We start from the raw sequence: 27997 nt of genomic DNA, 5'->3' as shown, positions 1-27997 counted from the left end.
CTATTTGATGGCCACACTGTTCACTGTGGCGCGATCAAATGGAGAAGGCGAGTTCTTTTTTATTTTCTTAACACAAGTGGGGGGAGAAGGTAAAGGCCGTACTAACAAGCACCCCACAATGGAAGCCTCATTAGTAACAGCCCATATAGGGAAATACCGGCAATTATTATTGGCAATAGAAAAAAAGATTACTAGCACCGGCACTAAATCACCGGTGTGGCCAGCCGGGTGGCAACCCTACTCAGATCAGACCCCCAATGCTCAGCAGGCCCCCCCCCCAATCATAACCCCAACCTCCATCAGCCAGTTTAAAAAAATATATAAACTTACCTCTCCTGCTTCCTGCGGCACTGCCACTCGATGCTCCCTGGTTTTTTTCCGGTCCGTGCTGTACTGTGAATGGATGTCGGCCGGAAGACCACCAATGAGAGGTGAGTACAGCATTGCTCCCCGCACCTCCTGCATACTGATGACCACCTCTATAATGGGTGATTAGTGGTCGCTCTTATAAGATGCACTACAATTTTTCCACCACTTTTGGTGGAAAAAAATGTGTCTTATAGGGTAAAAAATACAATTAATATTATCACCAACATATTTCCTATGAACCAATCTGTCCTTTAAGGTGTGACACTTTTTAAAGGTGACCAAGGGTCGCCTAGAAACCAACTCCCCCAAAGCTGGATCACCTTTCAAAAGGTCCCAGTTACTTAGCACTGCTCGCTTCACAATATCTGCAGCTGGACTAAATTTAAAAATAAACGTGAACCTGTCTTGGTTATCGTTTTGAACCTGGTCATTGAGGAGACTATGCCAGGGACGAAGAGCTGCTCGATGCAACGCGTCGATCACGTCCCTTCTGGAGTAGCCCCTTTCAAGCAGCCTGTCCTTAAGTTGGTGGGCCTGCCTAAAGTAGTTTTCGTCAGTACTATTAATCCTACGGAGGCGTATGAACTGCCCAAAGGGGATGTCCTCCTTAATGGTAGGGGGATGGAAACTGGTCTGGTGGAGCAGCGAATTAGTTGCGGTAGGCTTGCGAAAACCTGTGGTCTGCAAGGTGCCATCAACCACGGTGACCTTCACGTCCAGAAAATCTAGACTATTGCCACCAAGGTTGAGGGTGAACTTCATGTTCATTTTATTGGTGTCATTCATATATTGCACAAATTGCCTACACAGGTCTTCGCTGCCCGACCAGACCAGGAACACATCGTCCACATACCGCAGATAGAGATGGGCGTACCTAAGGAAGGGGTTGTGCATAGAGAAAACATATGTCTCTTCGAATACCGCCAGATACAGGTTGGCGAAGGTACACGACACAGGTGTGCCCATCGCTGTACCTAGTATCTGGCGGTACCACTGACTACCGAACTGAAAGACGTTGTTGGTAAGTATTAAGTCTAGGGACTCCTATATGAACTGTGAAAATATGGTGCCTTTGTTGGAGCTGCTGAGAACTGATGCTACGGCTCTCAGCCCTACATCATGTGGGATCCTAGTATAGAGACTCTCCACGTCTAAGGACACAAGGTGGAATTCCTCCTGCCACTCAATCGAGTTGAGGGCACGGAGGAAGTCCCCGGTGTCCTTTAGATACGTGGGAGTGCCTTGTAATAGGGGCCTAAGTTGCCAATCTACATACCTGGAAAGTGGTTCAGTCGCTGACCCCATACCGGAGACGTACAGGTGGTCCCGGAGGGTGGAACAGCGATTTGTGCACCTTGGGCACAAAGTACCAGGTTGTAATTCTTGGGGAACTTGGGGATTAGTTTGTCCAGGATGTTCCTGGGGAGAAACTGTGTTTCTACATATTTGGAAAGAAGTGACCGCACCCTGACTAGTATCAATGGGACAGGGTTGTCACTAAGCTTCTCATATACATCAGTGTCTCCCAACTGCCTGGAAGCTTCCTCCAAGTAAAAGGCCTTGGTCATCAGGACCACATTTCCGTCCTTGTCGGCGGGCTTAATCACGACATCATCGAGGCCAGTGAGCCAACGTAACGCTGCCTTCTCCTCTCGAGTAATGTTAGGTGGTGCAACCGGGTAAATCAGTGCACGTACGTCCCTAAGTACTCTTTTATGAAAGAGGTCGATGGCCGAGCCCGCCGGCATAGGGGGAAGAAAGGTGGACCTGATGCCACCTGAAAAGGATGGTTATTTTAAAAGGCCTTGACATATATCCCGAGGCGAGAACTGTGGCCGAGGGGGTCGTATATAGGCCTACACTGCCTTCCCGGTACAAACCCATCCTTGTCTGGGTCTACCAGTTCTGGTAAAAACTGGTTAATCCTGGAAGCTAGAATTTTGCCATACATTTTGAGATCCGCATTAAGCAGGGAGATGGGACGGAAATTGGCAGGGGCATCTGGGGTCTTACCCGGCTTCGGGATGGTTACTACCCTGGCCGAGAGCATCTCTGTTGGAATAACCCCCGTTTGGAAAAAGGTGTTATATATCGAGCACAGGTTGGGGAGGAGCTGGGGCATGAACTCCTTATAATATGCCACAAAAAAGCCATCCGGCCCTGGTGCTTTCCCTGTGGGGGTGGTCTTTAGAGCTGCTCGTGGGGAGTTTCAAATGCTCTAGGAAATCTGCAATAGATGCATCTGACAGCGTGGGGAGTTTCTAGTGCTCTAGAGAGGCTGCTATAGATGCATCTGTTGGTTGAGGGGTTGCAACATCTTCCTTCAAGTTATAAAGTTTCGCATAATATGAAGTTATGGCGTTAGTTATTTCTTGCGGATGCATGATTACGGACCCATTATAGTGTAATTTCTCTATTCTAGAGTAAACTGCCCGTTTCTTAAAGCTGTTAGCTAACAAGGAGCCTGCCCTATCCCCCATATGATAGTGAGTCATCTTAAACCTGCTAATTACTCATTCATGTTCATATAAAAGATGCAACCTCAACTTAGAACGGACATTCTGTAACTCCAAAAGGTGAGCTGGAGAGGGATTATCCTTATACCGTTGGTGTGTTGATTCTAACCGTGATAGCGCCTCATTAAGCTGCTGATCTCTAGTTTTTTTCAAACGAGAGGCCGCCTGCAAGAATATACCCCTCATATAGGCCTTATGAGCCAGCCACAGAGTAGAGGACGAAATATCAGGAGTGCTGTTTAGAAGGAAAAATTCATCCAGCCTCTTAGAACTTTTAAGTAAGTACTGGTTTAGCCTCCATGCCGGGGGTGATTGGGAAGGTAGACCCATATTGAGTTCCATCGTTATAGGGGCATGGTCCGACCAAGTAGCCAGCCGAATATCCGTTCTAAGCACCCCCTGCAAAATGTCCCTAGAAACCAGGAAGTAATCGATATGGGACTGTGTGTGATGTGCGGAAGAAATATGTGTATAATCCCTTTCTCCTCCATGCTGGTACCGCTAGATGTCATGCAAGGAGGTGTTTTTTAGAGCTTATTTTAGGCCCTTCCGGTGGGATTCAGCATGGGTGAGACAGTCTATCCCCACATCAATTGGGACGTTAAAGTCCCCGCCCATTATGATAGTTCCTTTCTCCACCTTTAAGATTTTCTTATGCAATCTGTTGAAAAAGGAAACCTGCCTAACATTTGGTGCATAAACCGAAACTACCGTGCACATTTTACCTTCAAGGGAACATATCAAGATGACATACCTGCCTTCCCTGTCTGTGATGCATTGGTGTACTGTGAAAGCAACAGAGCCCCTTATACATATGAGGGTGCCAGCCTTACGCCTTTGGGCAGCAGGGGAGTGAAAAATATGCGGATATAATAGTGTAATTTCTCTATTCTAGAGTAAACTGCCCGTTTCTTAAAGCTGTTAGCTAACAAGGAGCCTGCCCTATCCCCCATATGATAGTGAGTCATCTTAAACCTGCTAATTACTCATTCATGTTCATATAAAAGATGCAACCTCAACTTAGAACGGACATTCTGTAACTCCAAAAGGTGAGCTGGAGAGGGATTATCCTTATACCGTTGGTGTGTTGATTCTAACCGTGATAGCGCCTCATTAAGCTGCTGATCTCTAGTTTTTTTCAAACGAGAGGCCGCCTGCAAGAATATACCCCTCATATAGGCCTTATGAGCCAGCCACAGAGTAGAGGACGAAATATCAGGAGTGCTGTTTAGAAGGAAAAATTCATCCAGCCTCTTAGAACTTTTAAGTAAGTACTGGTTTAGCCTCCATGCCGGGGGTGATTGGGAAGGTAGACCCATATTGAGTTCCATCGTTATAGGGGCATGGTCCGACCAAGTAGCCAGCCGAATATCCGTTCTAAGCACCCCCTGCAAAATGTCCCTAGAAACCAGGAAGTAATCGATATGGGACTGTGTGTGATGTGCGGAAGAAATATGTGTATAATCCCTTTCTCCTCCATGCTGGTACCGCTAGATGTCATGCAAGGAGGTGTTTTTTAGAGCTTATTTTAGGCCCTTCCGGTGGGATTCAGCATGGGTGAGACAGTCTATCCCCACATCAATTGGGACGTTAAAGTCCCCGCCCATTATGATAGTTCCTTTCTCCACCTTTAAGATTTTCTTATGCAATCTGTTGAAAAAGGAAACCTGCCTAACATTTGGTGCATAAACCGAAACTACCGTGCACATTTTACCTTCAAGGGAACATATCAAGATGACATACCTGCCTTCCCTGTCTGTGATGCATTGGTGTACTGTGAAAGCAACAGAGCCCCTTATACATATGAGGGTGCCAGCCTTACGCCTTTGGGCAGCAGGGGAGTGAAAAATATGCGGATATAAACGATGAGTGCATCTGTGCTGGTCTGCTCCCACCAAATGCGTCTCCTGTATTAAAGCCACATCACATTTTCTACAGAGCAGGTCCCGCCCCATCTGGGAGCGCTGGAATGGGGAATTCAGGCCACGTACATTATTGGAGTAAAATTTCAACCCCGCCATAAGTAAGTGTGTATCGTACTAGGTGTAGCCGTGAGGGGCACTATGAGGCTGAGGTAGAGGCAGAGATAATAATATGTGGGCCATATATCAAAGCGCAAGCAAAATAGGACCACAAAAAACAACATAAAACTGGTGATAATAGAAACAGAAAGAAAAAGGCAATTAGACATCACAGAACTGCAGTGAGCAGGATCCTAGAGTCTAAAAATGGGGTCTGCTTAGAGGGTGAGCACCACCCTAACACCGAAAGAGAAGATCTAGTGGGGGGGGGGGGGGAAGAGATAGAGTTCTTATGTATCTCCCATTCCGCACGTCCAGAAGAATAAAGTAGGAGAGGGAGTCTGGGAAATCATGTTTGTTCCCATTCGGGCGCAATTCTTGCCAGTTTGTTTCCATAGTCCCCTATGGAATTGGCATTGTCCCCAACTGAAAGCCACAGAGTAGAGGACGAAATATCAGGAGTGCTGTTTAGAAGGAAAAATTCATCCAGCCTCTTAGAACTTTTAAGTAAGTACTGGTTTAGCCTCCATGCCGGGGGTGATTGGGAAGGTAGACCCATATTGAGTTCCATCGTTATAGGGGCATGGTCCGATGCATCCTGTGGTGTGCTGCAAGCAATCATCTGACCCTTCACCGAGATCAGTAGCTTTACAGGGAGGCCCCAGCGATAACGGATGTTCTTGTCGCGAAGAGCTCGTGTAAGGTGCGCAAATTCCCTCCTCTTTGCTAGTGTGGCTGCGGACAGATCCGCGAATACTTTAATGTCCTTAAAGGTTGCCGCAGGCTCCGAAGAAAATGATCTTTGGCGTGATAAAAATGAATTTGCGCTATGACATCACGCGGGAGAGAAGGATCTAGTCCCTTTGGCTTAGGGAGACGGTGAATCCTAGCAATCAGTAGGTCACGCTTAGCTAACTCAGTCACGGCTTCTTTAAGCAAAGTTTGCAAATAAAACTCCAGCTCTGCTGGGCCTACTGCCTCCAGAACTCTTCTGATACGCACATTATTGCGCCTGTGGCGATCTTCCAGATCTTGGATCTTATCTTTTATGGCCGCCACATCCTCCTCCAGCGCTTCAATCAGAGAATTGTGTGATACAGCATATTCGACCATCTTGCTTTCCACGTGGGTGACTCTGTCTCCTACACCCTGTATATCACGCTGCAGATCTTTGATCATGCTGGAGATGTCAGCTTTCAGCGAGGATCTTAGGGAGTCCAGCAGTGTGCGCAGAGTCTCCTCTGTAATTGGGAGAGCCCCAGCTTCAGCACAGAGAAAAGAAGCGGCGGGCCTCCACATGCTGCAGGGGAGGAGGTAGGAGTCGCAGAGAGCCTGGGAGAGAAAGCGGGAGATCCCTCAGCTCCGGCGCTTGATGGTGGTGTTCTGGGGAAAAACTCTGTCATCTTCTTCAGCGCCTGTCTTTTCTTAATCTTGCCCATTCTGAGAGCCAGGTAGGTGAGTGTAGGATATTCCGGGGTCCCTCAGGAGTAATTTGTGAGCCGCTGTGGATATGCGGAAAGCGGAGCTACACTCTCAAGCAGCCGCCGCCGTCAACATGCAGACCACGCCCCCCCAACCGTATCTAATATTGTATCCAGGCTAGAGCCCAATCTCATCTTGTATCCAGGGTGGAGGCCATATCTCATCTTGTATCCACGTTAGAGGCAGTATCTCATCTTGTATCCAGCGTAGAGGCCATACTGTATATCATCTAGTATGCAGGTTAGAGGCCGTATTTAATCTTGTATCCAGGGTAGAGGCCGTATCTCATCTAGTGTCCAGGGTAGAGGCCATTTCTCATCTACAGGGTGGGCCATTTATATGGATACACCTTAATAAAATGGGAATGGTTGGTGATATTAACTTCCTGTTTGTGGCACATTAGTATATGTGACGGGGGAAACTTTTCAAGATGGGTGGTGACCATGGCGGCCATTTTGAAGTCGGCCATTTTGAATCCAACTTTTGTTTTTTCAATAGGAAGAGGGTCATGTGACACATCAAACTTATTGGGAATTTCACAAGAAAAACAATGGTGTGCTTGGTTTTAACGTAACTTTATTCTTTCATGAGTTATTTACAAGTTTCTGACCACTTATAAAATGTGTTCAATGTGCTGCCCATTGTGTTGGATTGTCAATGCAACCCTCTTCTCCCACTCTTCACACACTGATAGCAACACCGCAGGAGAAATGCTAGCACAGGCTTCCAGTATCCGTAGATTCAGGTGCTGCACATCTCGTATCTTCACAGCATAGACGATTGCCATCAGATGACCCCAAAGATAAAAGTCTAAGGGGGTCAGATCGGGAGACCTTGGGGGCCATTCAACTGGCCCACGACGACCAATACACTTTCCAGGAAACTGTTCATCTAGGAATACTCGGACCTGACATCCATAATGTGGTGGTGCACCATCTTGCTGGAAAAACTCAGGGAACGTGCCAGCTTCAGTGCATAAAGAGGGAAACACATCATCATGTAGTAATTTCGCATATCCAGTGGCCTTGAGGTTTCCATTGATGAAGAATGGCCCCACTATCTTTGTACACCATATACCACACCATCAATTTTTTTCTTCCAACACTCTTGGAGGGATCTATCCAATGTGGGTTAGTGTCAGACCAATAGCGGTGGTTTTGTTTGTTAACTTCACCATTCACTTAAAAGTTTGCCTCATCACTGAACAAAATCTTCTGCGTAAACTGAGGGTCCTGTTCCAATTTTTGTTTTGGCCATTCTGCTAATTCAGTGCGCCGATCTGGGTCATCCTCATTGAGATGCTGCAGTAGCTGGAGTTTGTAAGGGTGCCATTTGTGAGTAGCTAATATCCGCCGAAGGGATGTGACTAATGCCACCCTCCAGTGACATGCGGCGAGTGCTACGCTGTGGGCTCTTGCTAAATGAAGCTAGGACAGCCACTGATGTTTCTTCATTAGAGACAGATTTCATGCGTCCACATTTTGGCAAATCCAACACTGAACCAGTTTCACGAAACTTAGCAAGTAGTTTGCTAACTGTAGCATGGGAGATGGGTGGTCTCGTAGGGTGTCTTGCATTGAAATCTGCTGCAATGACCCGGTTACTGCGTTCACCAGACATCAACACAATTTCTATCCGCTCCTCACGTGTTAACCTCGGCGACATGTCAATGGCTGTAAACAAAGAGAAACTTGTAAATAACTCATGAAAGAATGAAGTTATGTTAAAACCAAGCACACCATTGTTTTTCGTGTGAAATTCCCAATAAGTTTGATGTGTCACATGACCCTCTTCCTATTGAAAAAACAAAAGTTGGATTCAAAATGGCCGACTTCAAAATGGCCGCCATGGTCACCACCCATCTTGAAAAGTTTCCCCCCTCACATATACTAATGTGCCACAAACAGGAAGTTAATATCACCAACCATTCCCATTTTATTAAGGTGTATCCATATAAATGGCCCACCCTGTAGTATCCAGGTTAGAGGCCGTATTTCATCTTATATCCAGGGTAGAGGCCGTATCTCATCTTGTATGGAGGCTAAATACCGTATCTCATTGTGTATCCAGGCTAAAGCCTGTATCATTATTATTTATTATTAAAGCGCCATTCATTCCACGGCGCTGTACATATAAAAAGGGGTATACATACATAATACAGACAATTGCACTGAGCATAAACAAGACTAGTTACAAACTGGTACAGAAGGAGAGAGGGAACTCTTCAGATAAGCCTACAACCAGTGACCCTGCTGCCTCTATACCACCATGACCAGCTTCACCCTCACCTACTGTGTCCTTCTCCCATACCATACCAAAGTGATAGGAGATTAGAGGCGGCTGAGTGGCAGGTGTCAATAGGGATGTTAAAATTACCCATGATGATAGTGGGGATGTCAGCAGAAAGAAAGTGTAGTAGCCAGGTGTTAAAGTGGTCAAGAAAGATGGTGGCTGGGCCTGGGGGGCGGTAAATGACAGCTACTTGAAGGTTGGAGGGAGAGTAGATGCGAACAGAGTGTACTTCAAATGAAGTGAGCGTAATGGAGAGTGGCAGTGAAGTTGGGCTGTAGGAGCAGATGTCTGATTGGAGAAGACCAACTCCTCCACCATGTTTGTAGCCGGGGCGGGGGGTGTGAGTGAAATGAAATCCACTATATGAGAGTGCAGCAGGGGAGGAGGTGTCAGCCATGTTTTTGTGAGACTCAGAAAAGAAAGTTTTTGAGATGAAAAGATCATGAATGTAGGACAGTTTGTTACAGACAGAGCATGCATTCCATAATGCTCCTGCAAGAGGAACCAAAAGAGCAGGGGTAAGAGGAATGGTTATTAGGTTTAAGGGGTTGCAGAAATTTGTAGAAGGAGATTTGTAGTGGAACATGGAGGTGATAGTGGGAATTTGCTGAGGGGGGGCCTGGATTTGGAGAGATATCACCAGCAATAAGGAGAAGCAGAGAAAGTGTTAGTAGGTGAGAATAAGAGAGAGTATGAGTTATCTGTGTGTGTTTGGGAAGGAAGTGTTTTACGTTGCCAAACAGGTTTGTGCAAGCGGTCAGATGAGAAGGTAAGATGGAGGGAGAGATGAATAGTTTCTTGCTGGGTGAATGGATGTGGGGGTATTTCAGGAGGTTTTGGAAAAGTGGGAAGAGTAAGATGAAAGATTGAAACATTGTTTGCATTAACTATGTCTGTAATTACCTTTGGTCCCCTTCTGGTATAATTCATTATGTGCACTTAATGAGTTGGACTTGAAAGCTGTTGCGTCTGGAAGACCTAGGAACTTAGATTAATACCACTCAGTGTTCAATCAGGTGTGACCAAGAGGGGAGGGGGCTACATATGGCCTAATCAAGGGAGGACCAGATACAGGGGTGAAATAGTTCATCCAGCAGGGAAAGAAACATTAAAGTTAAATGCAGACATACCAGGGAATGAGAAGGAAAGATGAGGGGTGTGGACAATATCAGACTCTGGAAAATTCTCTCCTCTCCAGACATACCTGGAGAGGAGAGAATTGGGTGATGGTCAGTAGGCAGTGATGACAAAGTGGATTCCATTAGTGATGAGTGGCAGGGGCAATATTCGAATATGCAATATTTAGCGAATATTTGGTAGAAATTTGTCATATATTTGCGAATTCGAGATTATTTTCTTGATTGCGAAAAATCGGCAATGTAATATTTGCATAATGCGTGCGAAATACAGGCGTAGTTCACTATAGCTACATTTTTCAAGCTGCTAGAAGTTTCCTGAGACTGGAGAAAATGGTTGGCATGGCAGAACATTACAATAGCTTTATATGCAGATAGAGTGCTCCAATATATTTGCGATTGCGAAATCGGCACTAATGATGCGAATATTTGGTGCAATACGTGCAACTTCACATTTTAACAGGTCTGACTACTTACCGTATTAGTGATTAGTGCACTAAGTATTGTTGTGAACTTGTGACATCACAGCACTATGTCTGTAGCATGTATGTATGTATGGACAGCAGAACCTATCAGCTACACTATATCACTATCTAACCTACACTGACTATCTCCCACTAACTATATGTATTATATATATAAGCTATCTAACTATCTAATGTAATGACACAGGAAAGCAGAGAGCACAGCAATAACACTGCTGTCTCAGATCTGCAAAATACTGCATACAAGGGCTGCTGTGGATGTTCTTATATAGTAAGGCGTAGGCAGCTTTCCTATTGGTTGCTAGGGATGTTGCTAAGCACAGACAAAGACATTGCAGCTTTCTCATTGGCCCACAAGCAAGAAGGGAGGGTACTGATGGAAAAAAAAAATCTAGAATATTCAAAATTACGAATATATATCACTATATTCTAAATATTCGCAAATTCTCGAAGTGCCAATATTTGCGATTCGAATATTCACACCCAACACTAGATTCCATATCCATAATATTACATTCTGGTATAATTCAGTATGTACACTTAAAGAGTTACACTTGAAAGTTGTTGCATTTGGAAAGACCAAGTATCTCATCACGTATCCAGGCAAGAGGACGTATTTCATCTTGTATCTAGGGTAGAGGCCATCTAACTAGTGCATCATTTTAATTATACAGTTTTCCCCAATAAACTTATCCTTGTAATCATTTACATACATCATTCTATTCACACATAGAAAGTTTCCTTAAATCCCAACTACTCCTTCTTCATAAGTCATTTTTTTGTCAGTGAGTGTATGAAATACTAATAATTCATCCACATGTCTCTATTCATGTTATGCAGGTAATTAAGGAGGCAGGATACATATGAAACACATATATGAGCATCACTTGGTCACTGAATTCATGTTCCCATTATTCAGGCGTTAATTAACAGATGTGACATCACAAGCGATTCCCCCCACCGATATATCCCTCAGCTCCAGTATCGAGATAGGTTTACCATTAAACCGCAGGAATGTACATATGGGGTTAATTATCACCGATCACCCAGTCAGATAAATCAGTGATATAGTCATCATGCCACCAATATCACTGTCTCTGCACAGGACGGTTAGTCTGTAAGAGCAATGAAGGTCACAGCGCTAGGAGAAAATATATGAGCCAAAAAGACAAATGTCTGTCAGTGACAATAGAAGATTTTATTTTAGCTTTAAATACTGTTTTAATGAAATATTAACATGTCTATATATCTACATACATTATTACATGGAGCGTCGTTACTTCCCCCATGTCACTCTGGACTGTCCGGCAGTGTGGGTGAAGGTGTGAATACAGAGAAAAGAAGCAAGATTCATGGGGACATTTCATCTTCACTGCTCTGGAAGTAAACAAGGCTCTTCTTCTCTTCCTTATATCCACAATACTTTTCCTCCATGGACTTCAGTCAACGTTGACCTCAGAGAAATATAATATGGTCTTTTGGCAGATGCAGGATAATTCCACCCCAAAAAATAATATTTTTATTGGCCTTTAGGCTGTAGCTACATGGCGATATGTTATGTGATATCAAAATCACGTCGCATTGTGACACTGCCTCTAATTGTCAATGCGGTCAAAATATGATGCTACGTGTTATGACAGTGACAAAAAATCCAATACTTGGATTTTTGGTCCCAGGTCATATGTGACTTTGCTATTGTAGAACACAATGCTAGTTTTTTTTTATACTGAAATCTTAGCTGTAAAATAGCTGCACAACAGCTATCGTGTGACTTTCTGTCACATGGTACATGTTACCATGTAGTCTCAGGTTACTGGCCTGTAAATAATAGGACTTAAATAAATTTTTATAGTATTTCCTATATTCCAAAAAATAATGTTTTTTTTCTGATGTGATGAGTTTTAGAATTTGTTTTCCTTACAGAACACTTTCAACATATAAAACATCAAAATGCCTTCTCTCCTGTGTGACGTCTCCGATGACGCTTAAGTTTGGCTTCAGTATTAAAACATTTCTCACATTCTGAACATGAATATGGTTTCTCTCCGGTGTGAGTTCTCTGATGTTTAACAATTTGCGATCTTGTTGTAAAACATTTCCCACATTCTGAACATGAATATGGCTTCACTCCTGTGTGAGTTCTCAAATGTGTACCTAGATGTGATTTATCTATAAAACATTTCCCACATTCTGAACATGAAAATGGTTTCTCTCCCTTGTGACCTCTCTCATGTGTAACAAGACTTACTTTATTTGTAAAACATTTCCCACATTCTGAACATGAATAAGGCTTCTCTCCTGTGTGAATTCTCTCATGTCTCACAAGTTTTGCTCGCTCTATAAACCATTTCCCACATTCTGAACATGAATAAGTCTTCTCTCCTGTGTGAATTCTCTCATGTCTCACAAGTTGTGCTCGCTCTATAAACAATTTCCCACATTCTGAACACGAATGCCGCTTGTCTCCTATGTGACTTTGCCTATGTCTAACAAGACTTGATTTAAATGAGAAGCACTTCAAACATTCTAAACATGCAAATGGCTTCTCTCCTGTATGAACTCGCTGATGTCTAACAAGACTTGAACTCGCTGAGTAGCACTTAAAGCATTCTGAACAGGAATATGGCCTCTCTCCTGTGTGACTTCTCTCATGTCTAACAAGATGCGATTTATCTCTAAAACACTTCCCACATTCTGAACAGGAATACGGCTTCTCTCCTGTGTGAATTCTCTCATGTGTAACAAGATGTGATTTCTTTGTGAAGCACTTCCCACATTCTGAACAGCAGTATCGCCTCTCCCTTGTGTGAATTCTTCCATGTGTAGAAAAGTTTGATGTTTTTTTCAACTTTTTACCACACTGGTACCTTTTACCTCCTTTCTGGCCTGTACTTGTGGTAACAATCTGTGATTGTGATTGGTCAGGAGAAGGTTCCTCATGATTAAAGGGATTATTTGACAGATCTGTACTGTAGAGTCCTGGATGTACATTAAGTGTAATGAGGTTTTCTCTGGAAGAGCATGGCATGATATCTTCATCTTCTGCTTTATAAGTTAGTGATAACATTATGTTTTCCTCAGAATTATGGTCATCATGGTTAGGGATAATATTTGATAGTCCTGGAGGTACAGTAAGGGTAATGAGGCTTTCTCTTGAAGAGTGCAGCATGATATCTTCATCTTCTGCTTTATAATTTAGTAACAATATAACATTTCCATTACAATTTTTACTGGGGTTTTCTGTGAAGATAAAAATTAGAATTTCCGATTTCTTTCCAAACTACAGAGTAGACAAACATAGATCATTTCTATTAGGGCTCATGCACACGACAATATGTATTCTGCGGTCCGCCAAAAAAAATGGATGACATACATATTGCATCTGTTTATTTTTGCCGATCCATTGTAACAATGCCTGTCCTTGTTTGCAAAAGGGACAAGAATAGGACATGTTCTATTTTTTCAGAGGAACGGACTTGTGGACAAAAGAAAAGGAATGCACACCGAGTCATTTCCGTTTTTTATTTTTTTGCAGACCCATTGAAGTGAATGGTTCCGCATAAGAGCTACAAGAAAAAACAAAAAACGGAACAGACACGGAAAGAAAATACGGTTGTGTGTATGAACCCTTTGACTGGAAGTGGATCCAGGAGAAACTAGAGGTCCAAATTATTCATTTGCAATTCACTCTTGACTTTGGTTCAAAATATTGCACAAAAAATGTACAGCCTTATAAACCTTTGTGCAACACTCATAAAAACTCCAGGATTCTAGTCTACATCCGTTCACCACTTTTATTACACAAACATAGCTCAAAAATTTGAAAAATCTGACTATGACTGGCAATCAAGCCTTCTTACCTTCTCATAACACATTTGGCCCTTCAATGCCAAATGGGCACCATGTACATACAACATGTTAACCTAAAAAGGATCCATCACCACATTCCTTAACCCAAACTGCATTGGTTATTAAATAGATCTCTTAGACCTGATGAAGTTGGTGAATTAACTAGAAAAAAAAACATGCCATAATGTCCACATACAGCATAACCGGCGAGCTCTTCTAAGTGTACCTCCTTCCCTGCTGAAATCTTACACATGCTGCAGCCTCCCTTGGCTCTGCAATGAAGGGTCCCCCTTTTTACAGCAGCCTTTTTTAATTAAGACTTCTAATTTTATTTGCTGCTTTCTTTTACTGAAACATGCACTGAACATGAATAAGACAGCAGCAGGGGAGGAGGTGCACTTATATGAAATTATCAATTAAGCCATAGGTGGATAGAGAAAGAATTTAGCTCTCATGAGCATTCTCACTCTCTAGCTGGAGTCATAATATGCTGTGATAATATTCTAGGCTAGGAAATGTTTCTAATTTACCACAAGGGACTATTCAAAGGCTTTCTGCCTGTAATAGGAAAGGTCACTTGTGTACATTTTCTCAGCACTCTTGGCATGAGTGTGGTGAGGGGTGAGAGAGAAAGAGAAAGACACAATAGTTAAATTGTTATTATGTTCACATCACTATTAGGGATGAGCTTCATCCGAAGTCGATTCGCATAAAACTTTGTTTTAATACTGTACGGAGCGGGTGCTCCGTACAGTATTAGAATGTATTGGCTCAGAGAGCCCAAGGTATTAATTTGTGAAGTCTCATGAGACTTCGTGTAATAACTTTGGAAATTCCAAGGTACTCGAGTTTGGTACAAAGGTTTTTTTACAGTAGAAATTAATTTACCTAATCCCTATACATATTCAGATGTTACTAGTATATGTGCATGTTAAATTAACAGTTTAATAATGATTTGTTAAAAAAAAAAAATCTGCAGAAAAATGATATGTATGAAGGTGATTGTTTACTTTTTATATAAAATAAACAGATAGCAAGCTATTAGACAGAGAGCAGCTTGCTGAACTCGGATCCAACCTATAACGGTGTTGTCTCTGGCTTCTCTCTCGCCATACAGTGATCACTATATACCTTTGTATATTCGGAACACCAGATAAAAGAAGGACTGTAGTCTTTATCTACAGATTTAAAGGGGAATTACTACAATAATGTTCATTTTAATATCAGAAAAGAAAACAATGAAAAAAGATTGTACAGCCATTCTGACATGGAGTTTCAAGGTAAGTACACCGGTCTCATCGGGTCTAAAAGATCTATTTCATAATACATGCTGTTTATATTGTGAAATCTAGTGAGAGATCCTCTTTCATATTGTTACAGACAAATTGATAATGGCCACAATTTTTAACAAAATAAAGTGCAATGCATTATAGCACCTGTCTCAGGCTGAATTCATGGACATGACAATGAGGTCTATATAGCCTAATGGCTGCACAAGCACCATATCTCAGGTTAATAGACATCTTTAGTATGTAGTGATATAGAGTGAGGTTATCAATCAGAATCTGTAATAAATTTGACAATATGAATTCAGGGGAATGAGCCTGGAACTAATGAAGTGTCCTGTGAGTGCAGGTAATCATCACTGAGACATCTATGGGCCCTTGCAGATGAGCGTTGGTCACGCTGCGAGTCCGCAGCGCAGTTCCCGGCCTGAACTCCCAGCGCTGCCGGGGGGCCACATAGCAATTTATTGATTTATGATGCTATGTAACCCATACAGTAGGGTGTTTCATTTTTCCAAAGATGTGATTTTCATATGACTTTGCTTACGCCCCGAGTCTCAGTGATGCAAACGATATATGACAAATTTCAAGAAGATTGGATAATATTTAGGGGTTGCACACTTTTATTACTACTCTTACTCCTGTACCTAGGAGGTTGGTCTAAAAACGACTTCAGTTTCAGGATCCCAGGGGCTCTGCATCAAGCAAGGTGGATGGCAAAGGCAATATATGCACTTAAAATTGTCCTCTTCACTAAACAGTTGAATATTCCTCAACGAGAATTAAAAGGAATAAAACAGGTTGCACATTTTGTCAGCCTCATGTATGTTCGCTTTTTGCACGAGGCAATTGTAAGTCGATGGGCTCCAAAGAATGATTTGGATATGCTACGTCTTCTGTGCACTTACCCAGATGCAGACGTCAAAAAAAGTGCTCTCAAAGTTGCTAAGAGACACCTTTGGTATCTGTCAGAAACAAACGTAAGATTGGCTTTATTGGACGAAAGTATTACTCAGGCTGTTAAGGAAAATATGACAAAAAATTTAGAAACCAAACCTGCAAAGAAAAAGGAAATTAAATGATTTGAGGGTAAAAAGCTAGTTTTTGAAGGAAAAATTGATTTTTGTACTCACCGTACAATCCTTTTCTCGTAGGATGCATTGGGGGACACAGCACCATGGGTATATGCCCAGCTACCACTAGGAGGCTGACACTAGAAAGAAAAGTGTTGGCTCCACCCATCTTGGCTATACCCACTGCACATGCTGGAGCTAACCAGTTGGTCAAAAGTAGGAGCAATAAACCGAACAAAAATAAGAAGCCAACATGTCCTAAACCAGAGATATGACGAGAACAAAAAACCCTGGGAAAAACCCGGAAGTCCAGAAATAACCAAAGAGGGCGGGATCTGTGTCCCCTAATGCATCCTACGAGAAAAGGATTTTACGGCGAGTACAAAAATCTATTTTTCTCGTGAATGGCATTGGGGGACACAGCACCATGGGACGTCCAAAAGCAGTACACGAGGGACGGAAGAAACAGCCATACAAACACCTAACACACAGCTGCTTGCAGAACCTTGCGACCCAAGCTGGCATCGGCAGAGGCCAAGGAATAGATCTGATAGAACTTCGTAAAGGTGTGAAGCGAAGCCCAGGTGGCGGCCTTGCAGAGGCCCCGACCGCCCTAGTGGAGTGAGCGGTCAACCAAAAGGGGGGAACCCTTTGCAACATAGGTCTCGACAGCCGACCGAATCCAGCGGGAGGTGGTGGCTTTGGAAGCTTGCAGACCCTTACGAGGTCCATCAGGAACGACAGAGAGAGTCTGAACGCCTGAAAGACTCCGTTAACCGAAGGTACAGGCGGAGCCCCCGAACGACATCCAGACGATGAAGGGATCTCTCCCTGGGATGAACGGGATTAGGACAGAAAGATGGAAGGACAATCTCCTCATTAATATGGAATGAGGACACCACCTTGGGGAGAAAGGAGGGAACCGGACGGAGGACCACTTTGTCCTGGTGGAACTTACAAGGTAGAGAGACTTGCAAGAAAGCGCAGCAAGCTCAGAGACTCTGCGGATAGAGGTAATCGCCACAAGGAAGGCGACCTTAAAAGAAGCGAAGGAAAGAGAGACATCCGTCAGTGGCTCGAAAGGAGAGGACTGAAGAGCGTCAAGGACAAGGTTGAAGTCCCATGGCTCCACAGGGGAACGACGGGGGAGCACGGTGAGCGACCCCCTGGAGAAAGGTCGTCACCTGAGGACGGGAAGCCAAAGTTCTCTGGAAAAGAACGGACAGGGCCGAAATCTGACCCTTAAGAGAGGCCAGACGAAGACCTTTGTCAAAACCAGCCTGGAGAAAAGACAGGATCCTAGGCACAGAAAAGCAGAGAGGGTGAAACTGGCCAGATTCACACCAGGCAAAATACGCCCGCCAGGTACGGTGATAAATCCTGGCCGATTGGGGTTTGCGGGCATGAAGCATAGTCTGAATGACAGACTCCGAGAGACCGCGGAACCTCAGGACCGCGGCCTTAATAGCCACGCCGTTAAACGCAGTTGAGGTAAATTCGGGTGGAATAGCAGACCTTGGGAAAGGAGGTCGGTGCGCAGAGGAAGCTGCCAAGGGACGTCGGCGAGCAGAAACACGAGGTCTGCGTACCACGCCCTGCGGTGCCAATCCGGAGACACCAGGATCGCCGAGACAGGAGCCTCCTTGAGGCGCTTGAGTACCCGGGGAAGAAGCGGAAAGGGAGGGAAGAGGTAAAGGCGGCTGAACTGAGATCAAGGAAAAACCAGAGCATCCACCGCCAGAGCCTGAAGGTGCCGGGACCTGGCGACGTAAGACGGAATCTTGTGCTTCAGACGACAAGCGAACAGGTCCACGTCTGGGGTTCCCCACCGGTGACACAGGTGTAGAAACACCTCCGGATGGAGGGACCACTCGCCCGGGTCGAGGCGATGGCGACTGAGAAAGTCTGCCGCCCAATTGTTGAGCCCGAGAATGTAGACTGCGGAGAGAGCGGTAACGTGTTCGCAAGGCTTCCCTGAGGACAGTCCCGCTTCTGGTATCCCCCTGGTGATTCAAGTAAGCCACGGCCGTGGAATTGTCCGACTGAATCCGGATCAGGAGACTGTCTAGCAGGGGAGTCCAGCAGCAGAGGGCAAGGAAAATGGCCCTGAGCTCCAGGACATTGATCGACAGGGAAGACTCCTCTGCTGACCACTGCCCTTGGGCAGTGAGGGACCCGAAGGCAGCCCCCCAACTCATCAGGCTGGCATCGGTGGTGATCACCTGACAACCTGGCAGAAGGAAAGACCTGCCAAAAGAGACCATGCGAGGTAGGAGCCACCAACACAAGTCCCGGCGGACCTCTGAGGGAAGGCGGATCAGGCGATCGAGGCCTGACGGAGACTTGTCCTACCTGGAGAGAAGGGACCTCTGGAGAAGTCTGGTGTACAATTGGGCATAGGGGATCGCCTCGAAAGAGGCCACCATGAGGCCCAGAACCCGCATACACGTCCTGATGGGAAGAGGGGACAGTTCGCAGAGGCGAGCCACCCCCAAATGGAGAAACGTCACCTTGACCTGGGAAAGAAAGACTCGCCCGGGGCAAGTGTTCAAGATCATGCCCAGGAAGGACATCCTCTGGGTGGGGACCAGGGAGGACTTGGGAAAATTCACCAGCCTCCCGAACTGGGACAGAACTGAAAGGGCAATGTGGAGGCTGGACAGGTTGTCTGCGCGGGAAGGGGCCTTCACCAGAAGGTCGTCCAAGTAGGGAATCACCGCAACTCCCCTGGTACGCAGAAGTGCGATGAGGGGAGCCAATACCTTGGTGAAGACCCTCGGGGCAGAAGCCAGACCAAAGAACAGGGCCACGAACTGAAGATGCAGTGAACCCACCGCAAAGCGAAGGAATCTTTGGTGGGAAGGGGCAATTCCATGGAGGCATCACAGAGGTACCGGGATGCTTGGAGAATTTGAGAGGCGAGGGCAGGAAGCTCACCTTGAGCAGAGTCCTGGGGAAAGGACCGGATGAGTTGTTTGGTCCAGACAACGCAGGCCTTAGCCACCCTAGACGCAGCAAATGCTGGGCGGACCGCGGACCCTTCGGCGACAAATTTTTTTTATCTAAAGAGTCAATCCTCTTGTCAGAGGGATCCGACAAGGAAGCCACGTCTGCCAAAGGAGGGGTGGTCGCCTTGGCCAGGCACGCCACCTGGGGATCAACCTGAGGTGGTTCAGACCATAGGTTGACTGACTCCTCTGCAAAGGGAAAAAGAGCGTCAGACGCCTTGGAGAGTTGAAGCCGTCTATCAGGGTGACGCACTTAGCCAGAAGTGCGTAGAGGTCCGCATGGTTAAGAAAAACCAAGGCAGGGCGCCTGGAATGGCAGAATGACACTAATTCCTGGGCCAAGGAGGAGGGGCCCTCCTGCACCCGGAGAGCATCCCTGACTGCCTTTATGAGATCCTGCATGGCCGCAGACATAGATGCGCTCTGCTCAGATCCGGAATCAGAGTCAGAGGTGTCCCCAGGAGCAGCAGGAATGGCCGAAGAGGAGACTTCGCCGGACTCAGACTTATCCAGGGAGTGAACCGAGGAAACCGAGGATGAGCGGGACAGAGAGCACTCAAGGTTGCTTACGGGACCTGGTCTCAGATCGAGAGCGAACCCTGACCGTGGCAGGTTCCCTACTGGGGGTGGAGGCGGCCGTGATTTGGGCCGGCAAGCGATCCAGCGACTGCACAATAGATTAGGAGAGACTGGCAAGGTTCCCTATGGCTTGGGACAGGGACGCGGCCTAATCAGGGGGGACCGACACAGCAGTGGCGGCCGGGGCGGCTTGAGAGGGCCTGAGAGCCAAACACTGTGCGCAAACGGGATCAGATTGACCGCACTGCATCTTTTGGTTGCAGCGAGTGCAAGCAAAATAAGTGACAATCCCAGGAGGGGGATTAGGCACAGGGTCCTGTCTGGCAGAGGACATGAGGGCTAGGATGGAGCCTGTAAGAAAGTAAAACAGCTAGCCGAAGCGGTCCTACCGGACCCCAGGTGCTGTGTCCCGAAGATGCAGCAGCGGCTATAGAAGGACTGTGCGCCGGACTCGGATGGAGACCTGCGTGAGGTGCCAACAAGATGGAGGAGACCTCTTTCCTCTGTGTCTCCAGCAGAAAGACACGCCCCTCGGGCAGAAAGACCATGCCAGGACGGGATTGGAGAAAAGGAAAAAGCTCCTCCCACAGTACTCCCAGGAAGGAATGTCCACAAGAAGCGCGGGAAACAGGCAGGGGGCGGGACAATTGAGGCCAGGTAGGCCGGAAAAAAGCCGGGGCCTTGATTTGCAAGCGCGCCCGGTAGAATAGCGCTGGTCACCGCCGGCGCCCGAAACTAGATAAATGTAGGGGAAGGGGGGGGCGGGAGGAAAAGCGACGACCGAAAAAGAAAAGAGGGGGGCCGGAAAGAGCCAGGATCCAAGTGGTAGGCTAGAGAAAACTGAGGCCTAGGCCGGGCAAAAAGCCGCGGCCTAGATTAGAGGACGGGGGAGCATACAGGAGAGAGAATGTGATCCCCCATGAGCCCCTAAGGGCCTTGCGCCCACCAATCCCCCAAGAGAGCTGGAAAGAAAGGGGGGCAAAGGCGCCCAGACTATGAAGATGGAAGATCCCCCCCCCCTAATACTGGGAGAACTGGGGCCCGCTAGTACTGGGGAATTGAGGTGCCAGGGGGCTATACTTACCCTCAGACATCTTCAGGCGCAGCAGGGTCGCCCCATCGGCAGACTCAACAGGGGGACCTGGGAATGCCGGCATCCACTGCAGATGCAGTTCTGGGGACTGGGCGACCGGCTAGGTACAAGGTACGTGCCCGCAAGGGGTGCAACTATGGAGGAAGTCCACCATGGAGCCCCAGCCTGCTGAACACTGTAAAAGAAGAAAAAAGAAAGAAAAAAGCAGCAGGACCAGCAAAGAAAAAAGGACAGGTCATGTCTGCCTCCAGAAAAACTGGTTAGCTCCAGCATGTGCAGTGGGTATAGCCCAGATGGGTGGAACCAACACTTTTCTTTCTAGTATCAGCCTCCTAGTGGCAGCTGGGCATATACCCATGGTGCGGTGTCCCCCAATGCCATTTACGAGAAAAGACCTGAGTTACTAATAAAACAAAGACGTTCTTTGAATTGTTTGGGATCCACGACGTGACAGAATACTGCAGTGATTCTCTAAGAAGCCATGTGAACGCTCTTAAGGTGGTCAATGATATCGCAGAAAGAGGAATTGCTCTGATAAAAGAGTTTAACTAATCGGTCAGGGACGAACAACAAAAACAATTCTTGTTGAGGATAGTCGAGCATCACAGAAAAGTCGTCACCGAGCTAACGAAAGAAGGGATTGCATCGTTCAAAGTTGATTAATAGAACACATGTTTTGCCTGTCATACTACCTATTAATCTTAGTATTCTAGTTTTAATATTATTTTAAGTTTGTGATTTCTAGTTTTCCCAATAAAAGTAATTAACATTGAAAACCTTATTTTTGCCTAATTTTAACAAAACTGATCTAAGTGTGCAACCTCTAAATATTTTCTAATCTTCTTGAAATTTGGCATATATATCTTTTACATCACTGAGACTCAGGGCGTAAGCAAAGTCTGCAAAAATACATTTTATTTTTTCCCATTACAAAATGAAACACCCTACCGTACAGTTCTGGAGTGTATTGGATAACACTGGCACAATGCTGCCAGTGTTATCCAATACATTCCAGAACTGTAAGGGTTACATAGTGTCATAAATCAATATAATGCTATGCGACCCCGTCAGTGCTGGGAGGTCAGGCCGGGAGCTGTGCTGCGGACTCGCAGCGTGACCAACGTTCGTCTGCAAGGGCCCTATACGTTACAGACAGTGGGTGTGGAACCAAACAGTTTGGCTTAGGGCTATACCTAAGGGCATTTTTTATGAAAGTTCCTTTGCTTTCACCCATTAACCCGAACACAGGGATCTGATCTTTGCTGCAGGGGAGCCACCAGGACTTTACTTCCTGGAGTAGCCCCAGTGTGGTTCACAGCTGACCTACAAGCAACAAAGGATCAGGCCATACTTGTAGAGAGAAACAGGCCGAGGTCAGTGCAGGCAGACTTTGTGTATATCCGTGTAACAAGTCCCCAAGTGGAACTTAAAAAAGTTTTTAAAAAAATTATATATAAATAGAAAATTTACTTTCTACTCATTTATGATTAGTTAAAAAAAATAAAAAAAATTAACTACACATAATTGGCATCATTGTGTCCGTAACAACCTAATCTATGAAATCATCGCATTCCAGTAAAATCTGCGGATCAAAAGCCAAATGGAGCACCTTCCCTCCTGAGCCCCGTTGTGTATCCATACAGCAGGTTATGGTCACACATGGGGTTTTGCCATAATGGTGTAACAATTTTTGCTGTGCTTTTTTCCCAGTTACCCTTTGGAAAAATAAAAGATTTGAGCTAGGCTACGTATTACCGTTAACTAATTTTTGATTTTCATGCCCAACTGTAACAAAAAGTCTATGAAACATTGTTGGATTAAAATGCTCACTGCACCCCTATATCATTGTAGTTTCCAAAATGGGGCCTTTTGTGGGCATTTCTAATGTATCAGCACCTCAAGGCCTCTGCAACATGAAATTGTACCTGAAAAATGTCCTAACAGATGGGGAGCCTAAAATCCACAAGGTGCGCCTTCAATTTTGAGGCCATTATTTGACTTAAGTAGCATCTAGGGCCACATACTGTAAGGGATATTTATAAAAACTGCAGAATCACAGAGTAATAAATATGAAATATTAGCTCTATTCTATCAGCTGCTGCATTTCCCAAAATAATTATTAAATATGAAATCTGTTACTGTATTTTTGGACTGTAATACACAATTTTTTCCCCAAAAAATGGGGGAAAAGTGGCAGCGAGTCTTATGGTCCGAATGCTAATAACCGCTTCCATTATGGGGGGAGGGCACTGGGAGGTGAGGACAGTAGTGCACTGGGTCGACTCACCCTCCCTAGTCTTCTAACGGGTCCCGCTGCTGTGTCCTGACCATGCACAGCCGCAGGACGTAGTGCACGTAGGCGCGTACTATGACCTGACGCTGTGTGCAGTCAGGTTATACTACATAGCGGGACCTGGAAGAAGCGATGGAGCGGTGTATCCTCGATCTGCAGCACTGTCCGGAGCAAGCAAAGTAACTTTGTAACGTCTGATCTGAGGTCTGATGGGGGTCCGATCTGAGGCTGATGAGGGCTGGGGGGATCCGATCTGAGGATGATTGGGGGTCTGATCTGACTCTGATGGAGGCTGGGGGGGGTCTCATCCGAGGATGATGGAGCTTGGGGGTCTGATGATGAATGGAAATCTGATTTGGATAAAATGGCTGCTAAACTTATAAGCCTGTTAACCTCTGTGGCAGTGGAGCTGCCAGAAGGCCATATGAGAGCTATTAAAGGTGTATCTCACCCAGAGGAAGGTAGGTGAGAACAAGAAAGGCAGGGAAAATAGGTATTTCCCACTGTCTGCAGCAGCCAGGTCGGTAATTAAGAGTATTATCAGCCAGCTGTGGAGCTCGGATAAATGTGGGCTGAGCGCCTCAATCAGGGCTTCCAGTCGGTGGAAGGAGCCGGCTGCGCCAAGGCCTGTGGGAGCCGGGACCCTCTAACCCTGGGTTAGGGTAAGCACTAGGGCTGCACGATAAATCGAAAAAATAATCGAATCGCGATAATCGGCAAATGTGATATGGCGATTTGGCCGACCCGAAAATGCCGCGATTATATATGAAGGGGCCCCGCGCACATAACTGGCTTTGTGTGTAAAGTATTTTACTGGTGTGTGAAACAATCTCTCTCCTATTGATAACAGGTCCAGCCTCTGTACTCACTTTCACGATGAATGCACTGCAGCTAACGGCAGCGGGCGGGCCGGCCGGCGCGTGACTGATGTCGCTTAGTAACGCTCCTGCTTCCTGAAGTGGGAGGAGCATTACTAAGTGACGTCAGTCACGCGCCGGCCGGCCAGCTCGCTCCCGCTCGCTGTAGTGCATTCATAGTGACAGTGAGTACAGAGGCGGCCATGTTATCAATAGGAGAGAGATTGTTTTACACACTAGTAAAATACTTTACACACAAAGCCAGTTATGTGCGCAGTTTAGGACACATGAGGGGACACATAGGGCCAAGAGGGGGACCAGCATAACATAGAAACATAGAAACATAGAATGTGTCGGCAGATAAGAACCATTTGGCCCATCTAGTCTGCCCAATAAGATGCTATATGTCTTATGCTGCCCTACCTCATGGCCCTATGTGTCATAGCACACATCCCCTATAACAGCGTCCTCCACAGATCCCCTATAACAACGTCCTCCACAGGTCCCCATAAGTGTCCTCCACAGATCCCCCATAACAGCGTCCTCCACAGATCCCACACATAACGGCGTCCTCAACAGATCCCCCACATAACGGCGTCATCCACAGATCCCCCACATAACGGCGTCATCCACAGATCCCCCACATAACGGCGTCATCCACAGATCCCCCACATAACGGCGTCATCCACAGATCCCCCACAACACGGCGTCATCCACAGATCCCCCACAACACGGCGTCATCCACAGATCCCCCACAACACGGCGTCATCCACAGATCCCCCACAACACGGCGTCATCCACAGATCCCCCACAACACGGCGTCATCCACAGATCCCCCACAACACGGCGTCATCCACAGATCCCCCACAACACGGCGTCATCCACAGATCCCCCACAACACGGCGTCATCCACAGATCCCCCACAACACGGCGTCATCCACAGATCCCCCACAACACGGCGTCATCCACAGATCCCCCACAACACGGCGTCATCCACAGATCCCCCACAACACGGCGTCATCCACAGATCCCCCACAACACGGCGTCATCCACAGATCCCCCACAACACGGCGTCATCCACAGATCCCCCACAACACGGCGTCATCCACAGATCCCCCACAACACGGCGTCATCCACAGATCCCCCACAACACGGCGTCATCCACAGATCCCCCACAACACGGCGTCATCCACAGATCCCCCACAACACAGCGTCATCCACAGATCCCCCACAACACAGCGTCATCCACAGATCCCCCACAACACAGCGTCATCCACAGATCCCCCACAACACAGCGTCATCCACAGATCCCCCACAACACAGCGTCATCCACAGATCCCCCACAACACAGCATCATCCACAGATCCCCCACAACACAGCGTCATCCACAGATCCCCGATAACTATGTCATACCCAGCCGCGTCAGCGGCTCATATGGGAAAATCCAAGCAAATAGACCTCTAGCACAATTCCCTTAAAATATAGCATCGCACATCGTTATCGCAATTTTTAGGGCCCTAATCGCAATCGCACAAAATTCCCATATCGTGCAGCCCTAGTAAGCACCGTGCCGTGTTTTGGGGTGCTGGGTGGTAGACCCAGATCCCGATAGAGAGGGAGAAATACGGTGTAGTCAGTGGCCAGACGGCCGAGGATTTGTGTTTATGATTTATGTTTGGACTGCTGGAAAAGTGACAATCGAGCTGGCCGTGGCCAGTTTGCACCCAAATCTGCAGTGTTAGAGTGGCTTCTTGCGGTGTGAGACGGCGATCCTGGAGAGCTAAGTGACCCCGAGCTGTCACACCTCTCAAACTGTATTATGTACCATATGTCCCAACATAAAGTGGACATATGGTAAATATTAAGTATTTATTAACTATTTTGTCAGACAGCATTAAAAAAGGAGTCTTGAAAGCAGAGAAATTTTGGAAAATTGCAAATTTTGTTACATTTTCATTTAATTTGGGATTTTTTTTAATTAATAAAAACTAAATATATTAACCAAAATGTACCACTAACATGAAGTACAATGTGTCACAAAAAAGACTAATCTCAGAATCGCTTGGAAAAATAAAAGTGCTCCAAAGTTATTACCACATAAAGTGGTAATAAGCAGCAGCCGGTGATCAGATTCTCCTCCTGCCCTGAAGGCACCAAGGACAGAATCTGAAGTCACTTTCTCCATTCATGATTCCATACCTGTGGTGACATCTCCTGGAATGTCCTCCTCCACCTCACTCTTACACGGGGGATCGCCCATCATCCTCTCTTCTTCATCCTCCACTGTAATATCAGTCAGATCTTCCCCCTGATTTGTCATCTGTAACAATTCAGTACAACACAGCAGACAGGTGGGAAATCTAACTGATCCACATAAGAGACCCCCACAATCTATGACCCCTCTATGACTGCAGGACCCCCCTATATAGAAGTGTATAGGGCTCAGCTCCATCTACCTGAGGATTCTCTGGGACCTTCTCCTCTGGACAGTCCTGGGAATACAGAGGACGGAGACATCTCTCTGGTGGATTTCTCCTCCTGGATCCATCTGTGGAGACACAAGCACACGGTGACTGTATACATGGCCTCCTGTAGATCTGTCTATGGATCAGACAAAACAACTACTCCCAGTCTCACAAGAAAGCACTTAAAGAAAGCTCTAAATCTGTATCTGACGACATTGGTTTTCTCTGAGTCCCTGACAGAACCATGAGGGAGACTGCCGCCCTTCTGGACAGGAACCTCTGAGATCACTGAGACACAGATTCATTTGAAGGACAGTTATGTCCTTCTTGGGTTGATCCTGCTGACAGATGTAGTTTTATTGATAGATTTTTTTTAAAATAAATTTTATTCAGGGAAAAAACATACAAATTAAAAAAATACATGTAAGTATTATACAGAGCCATTGGTGACACATAAAATACAAAGTCATATCAAACTCTTTTGCAATGACATGTCATACCGAGTGCAATTTGCATGTATAATTCCCATTTTTTCCCCCCATTTTTTTCCCCCCTCACCCACCCTCCTCCCTATAACTAAAATCCTAAACTTTGTTTGGAAAAGCGAACTTTTAGCACATCAATATTGAAAATACTTGCCCGCACAAAGCGAACATCTGTTGATTCACAAGCTATCCTTACTTTTACCCCATACAGTATCTAATTCACCCCCCTCCCCCCCCCATTTTCCCGCTTTTGTCTTTCCTGAACGTCTCGGCCACTATCAGAACATCAAAAATTATCTCTATCTCTGATGATAAATCAAATCATTTCTTCTCCCTTGTGGGTCATTCAATTCAAGTTTTCAACACCCCTAACTGATCCTTCAAATCTTCCTGAAGATACCACGCTGTAAGTTTAAAAGGTCCCATCAATGAGGGGTATTCAGATGTGGGGATATAATGAATCATGAACCCCTTCCAGATTTTGTACCATTTCCCTAACACCTCTTTCCTGGTGATTGCATCGCTCCATTCTAACTGAAGTAAATGTTTGATTCGGTTCAGCAACACCTCAGCACTAGGAACCTCTCCTGACAACCATTGTGCCAATAAGCACCTCTTTGCCTCCAACATTATCTTATGCTCCAGAGCCGATAAGTTTTTTTTCTTACTGCTCCCTGCGTTGTCAAATAAATCCTTCCCCTCTGCCTG

General features: G+C 45.9%; 1 protein-coding gene across 1 annotated transcript; it reads right to left on the bottom strand.

Moving 5' to 3' along the window:
- LOC120990670 (zinc finger protein 436-like) lies at positions 1–26606 on the bottom strand. Its single transcript, XM_040419580.1, has 6 exons — positions 26539–26606; positions 12396–13541; positions 1900–2146; positions 690–1243; positions 331–479; positions 1–66 (listed from the first exon to the last, which is right to left on the bottom strand). Exons 1-6 carry the CDS (start codon positions 26600–26602, stop codon positions 1–3), a joined length of 2226 nt encoding a protein of 741 aa, XP_040275514.1. The 5' UTR covers positions 26603–26606.
- Between the last annotated feature and the right edge of the window lie 1391 nt (positions 26607–27997).

The sequence above is a fragment of the Bufo bufo genome, chromosome 2 (genome assembly GCF_905171765.1).
Source record: "Bufo bufo chromosome 2, aBufBuf1.1, whole genome shotgun sequence".
NCBI lineage: Eukaryota > Metazoa > Chordata > Amphibia > Anura > Bufonidae > Bufo > Bufo bufo.
This window is presented reverse-complemented; position numbering and strand designations above follow the sequence as displayed.

What these genes read in the sequence shown, in the direction of transcription:
- LOC120990670 (XM_040419580.1), bottom strand. Translation starts at nt 26,602, where the DNA reads ATGATGGGCGATCCCCCGTGTAAGAGTGAGGTGGAGGAGGACATTCCA. An exon ending in TAACTGGGACCTTTTGAAAG is followed by an intron (nt 480 to 689) that starts GTGATCCAGCTT and finishes CACCCATTATAG; the next exon opens with AGGTGGTCATCAGTATGCAG. An exon ending in TGCCGCAGGAAGCAGGAGAG is followed by an intron (nt 67 to 330) that starts GTAAGTTTATAT and finishes ACTTGTGTTAAG; the next exon opens with AAAATAAAAAAGAACTCGCC.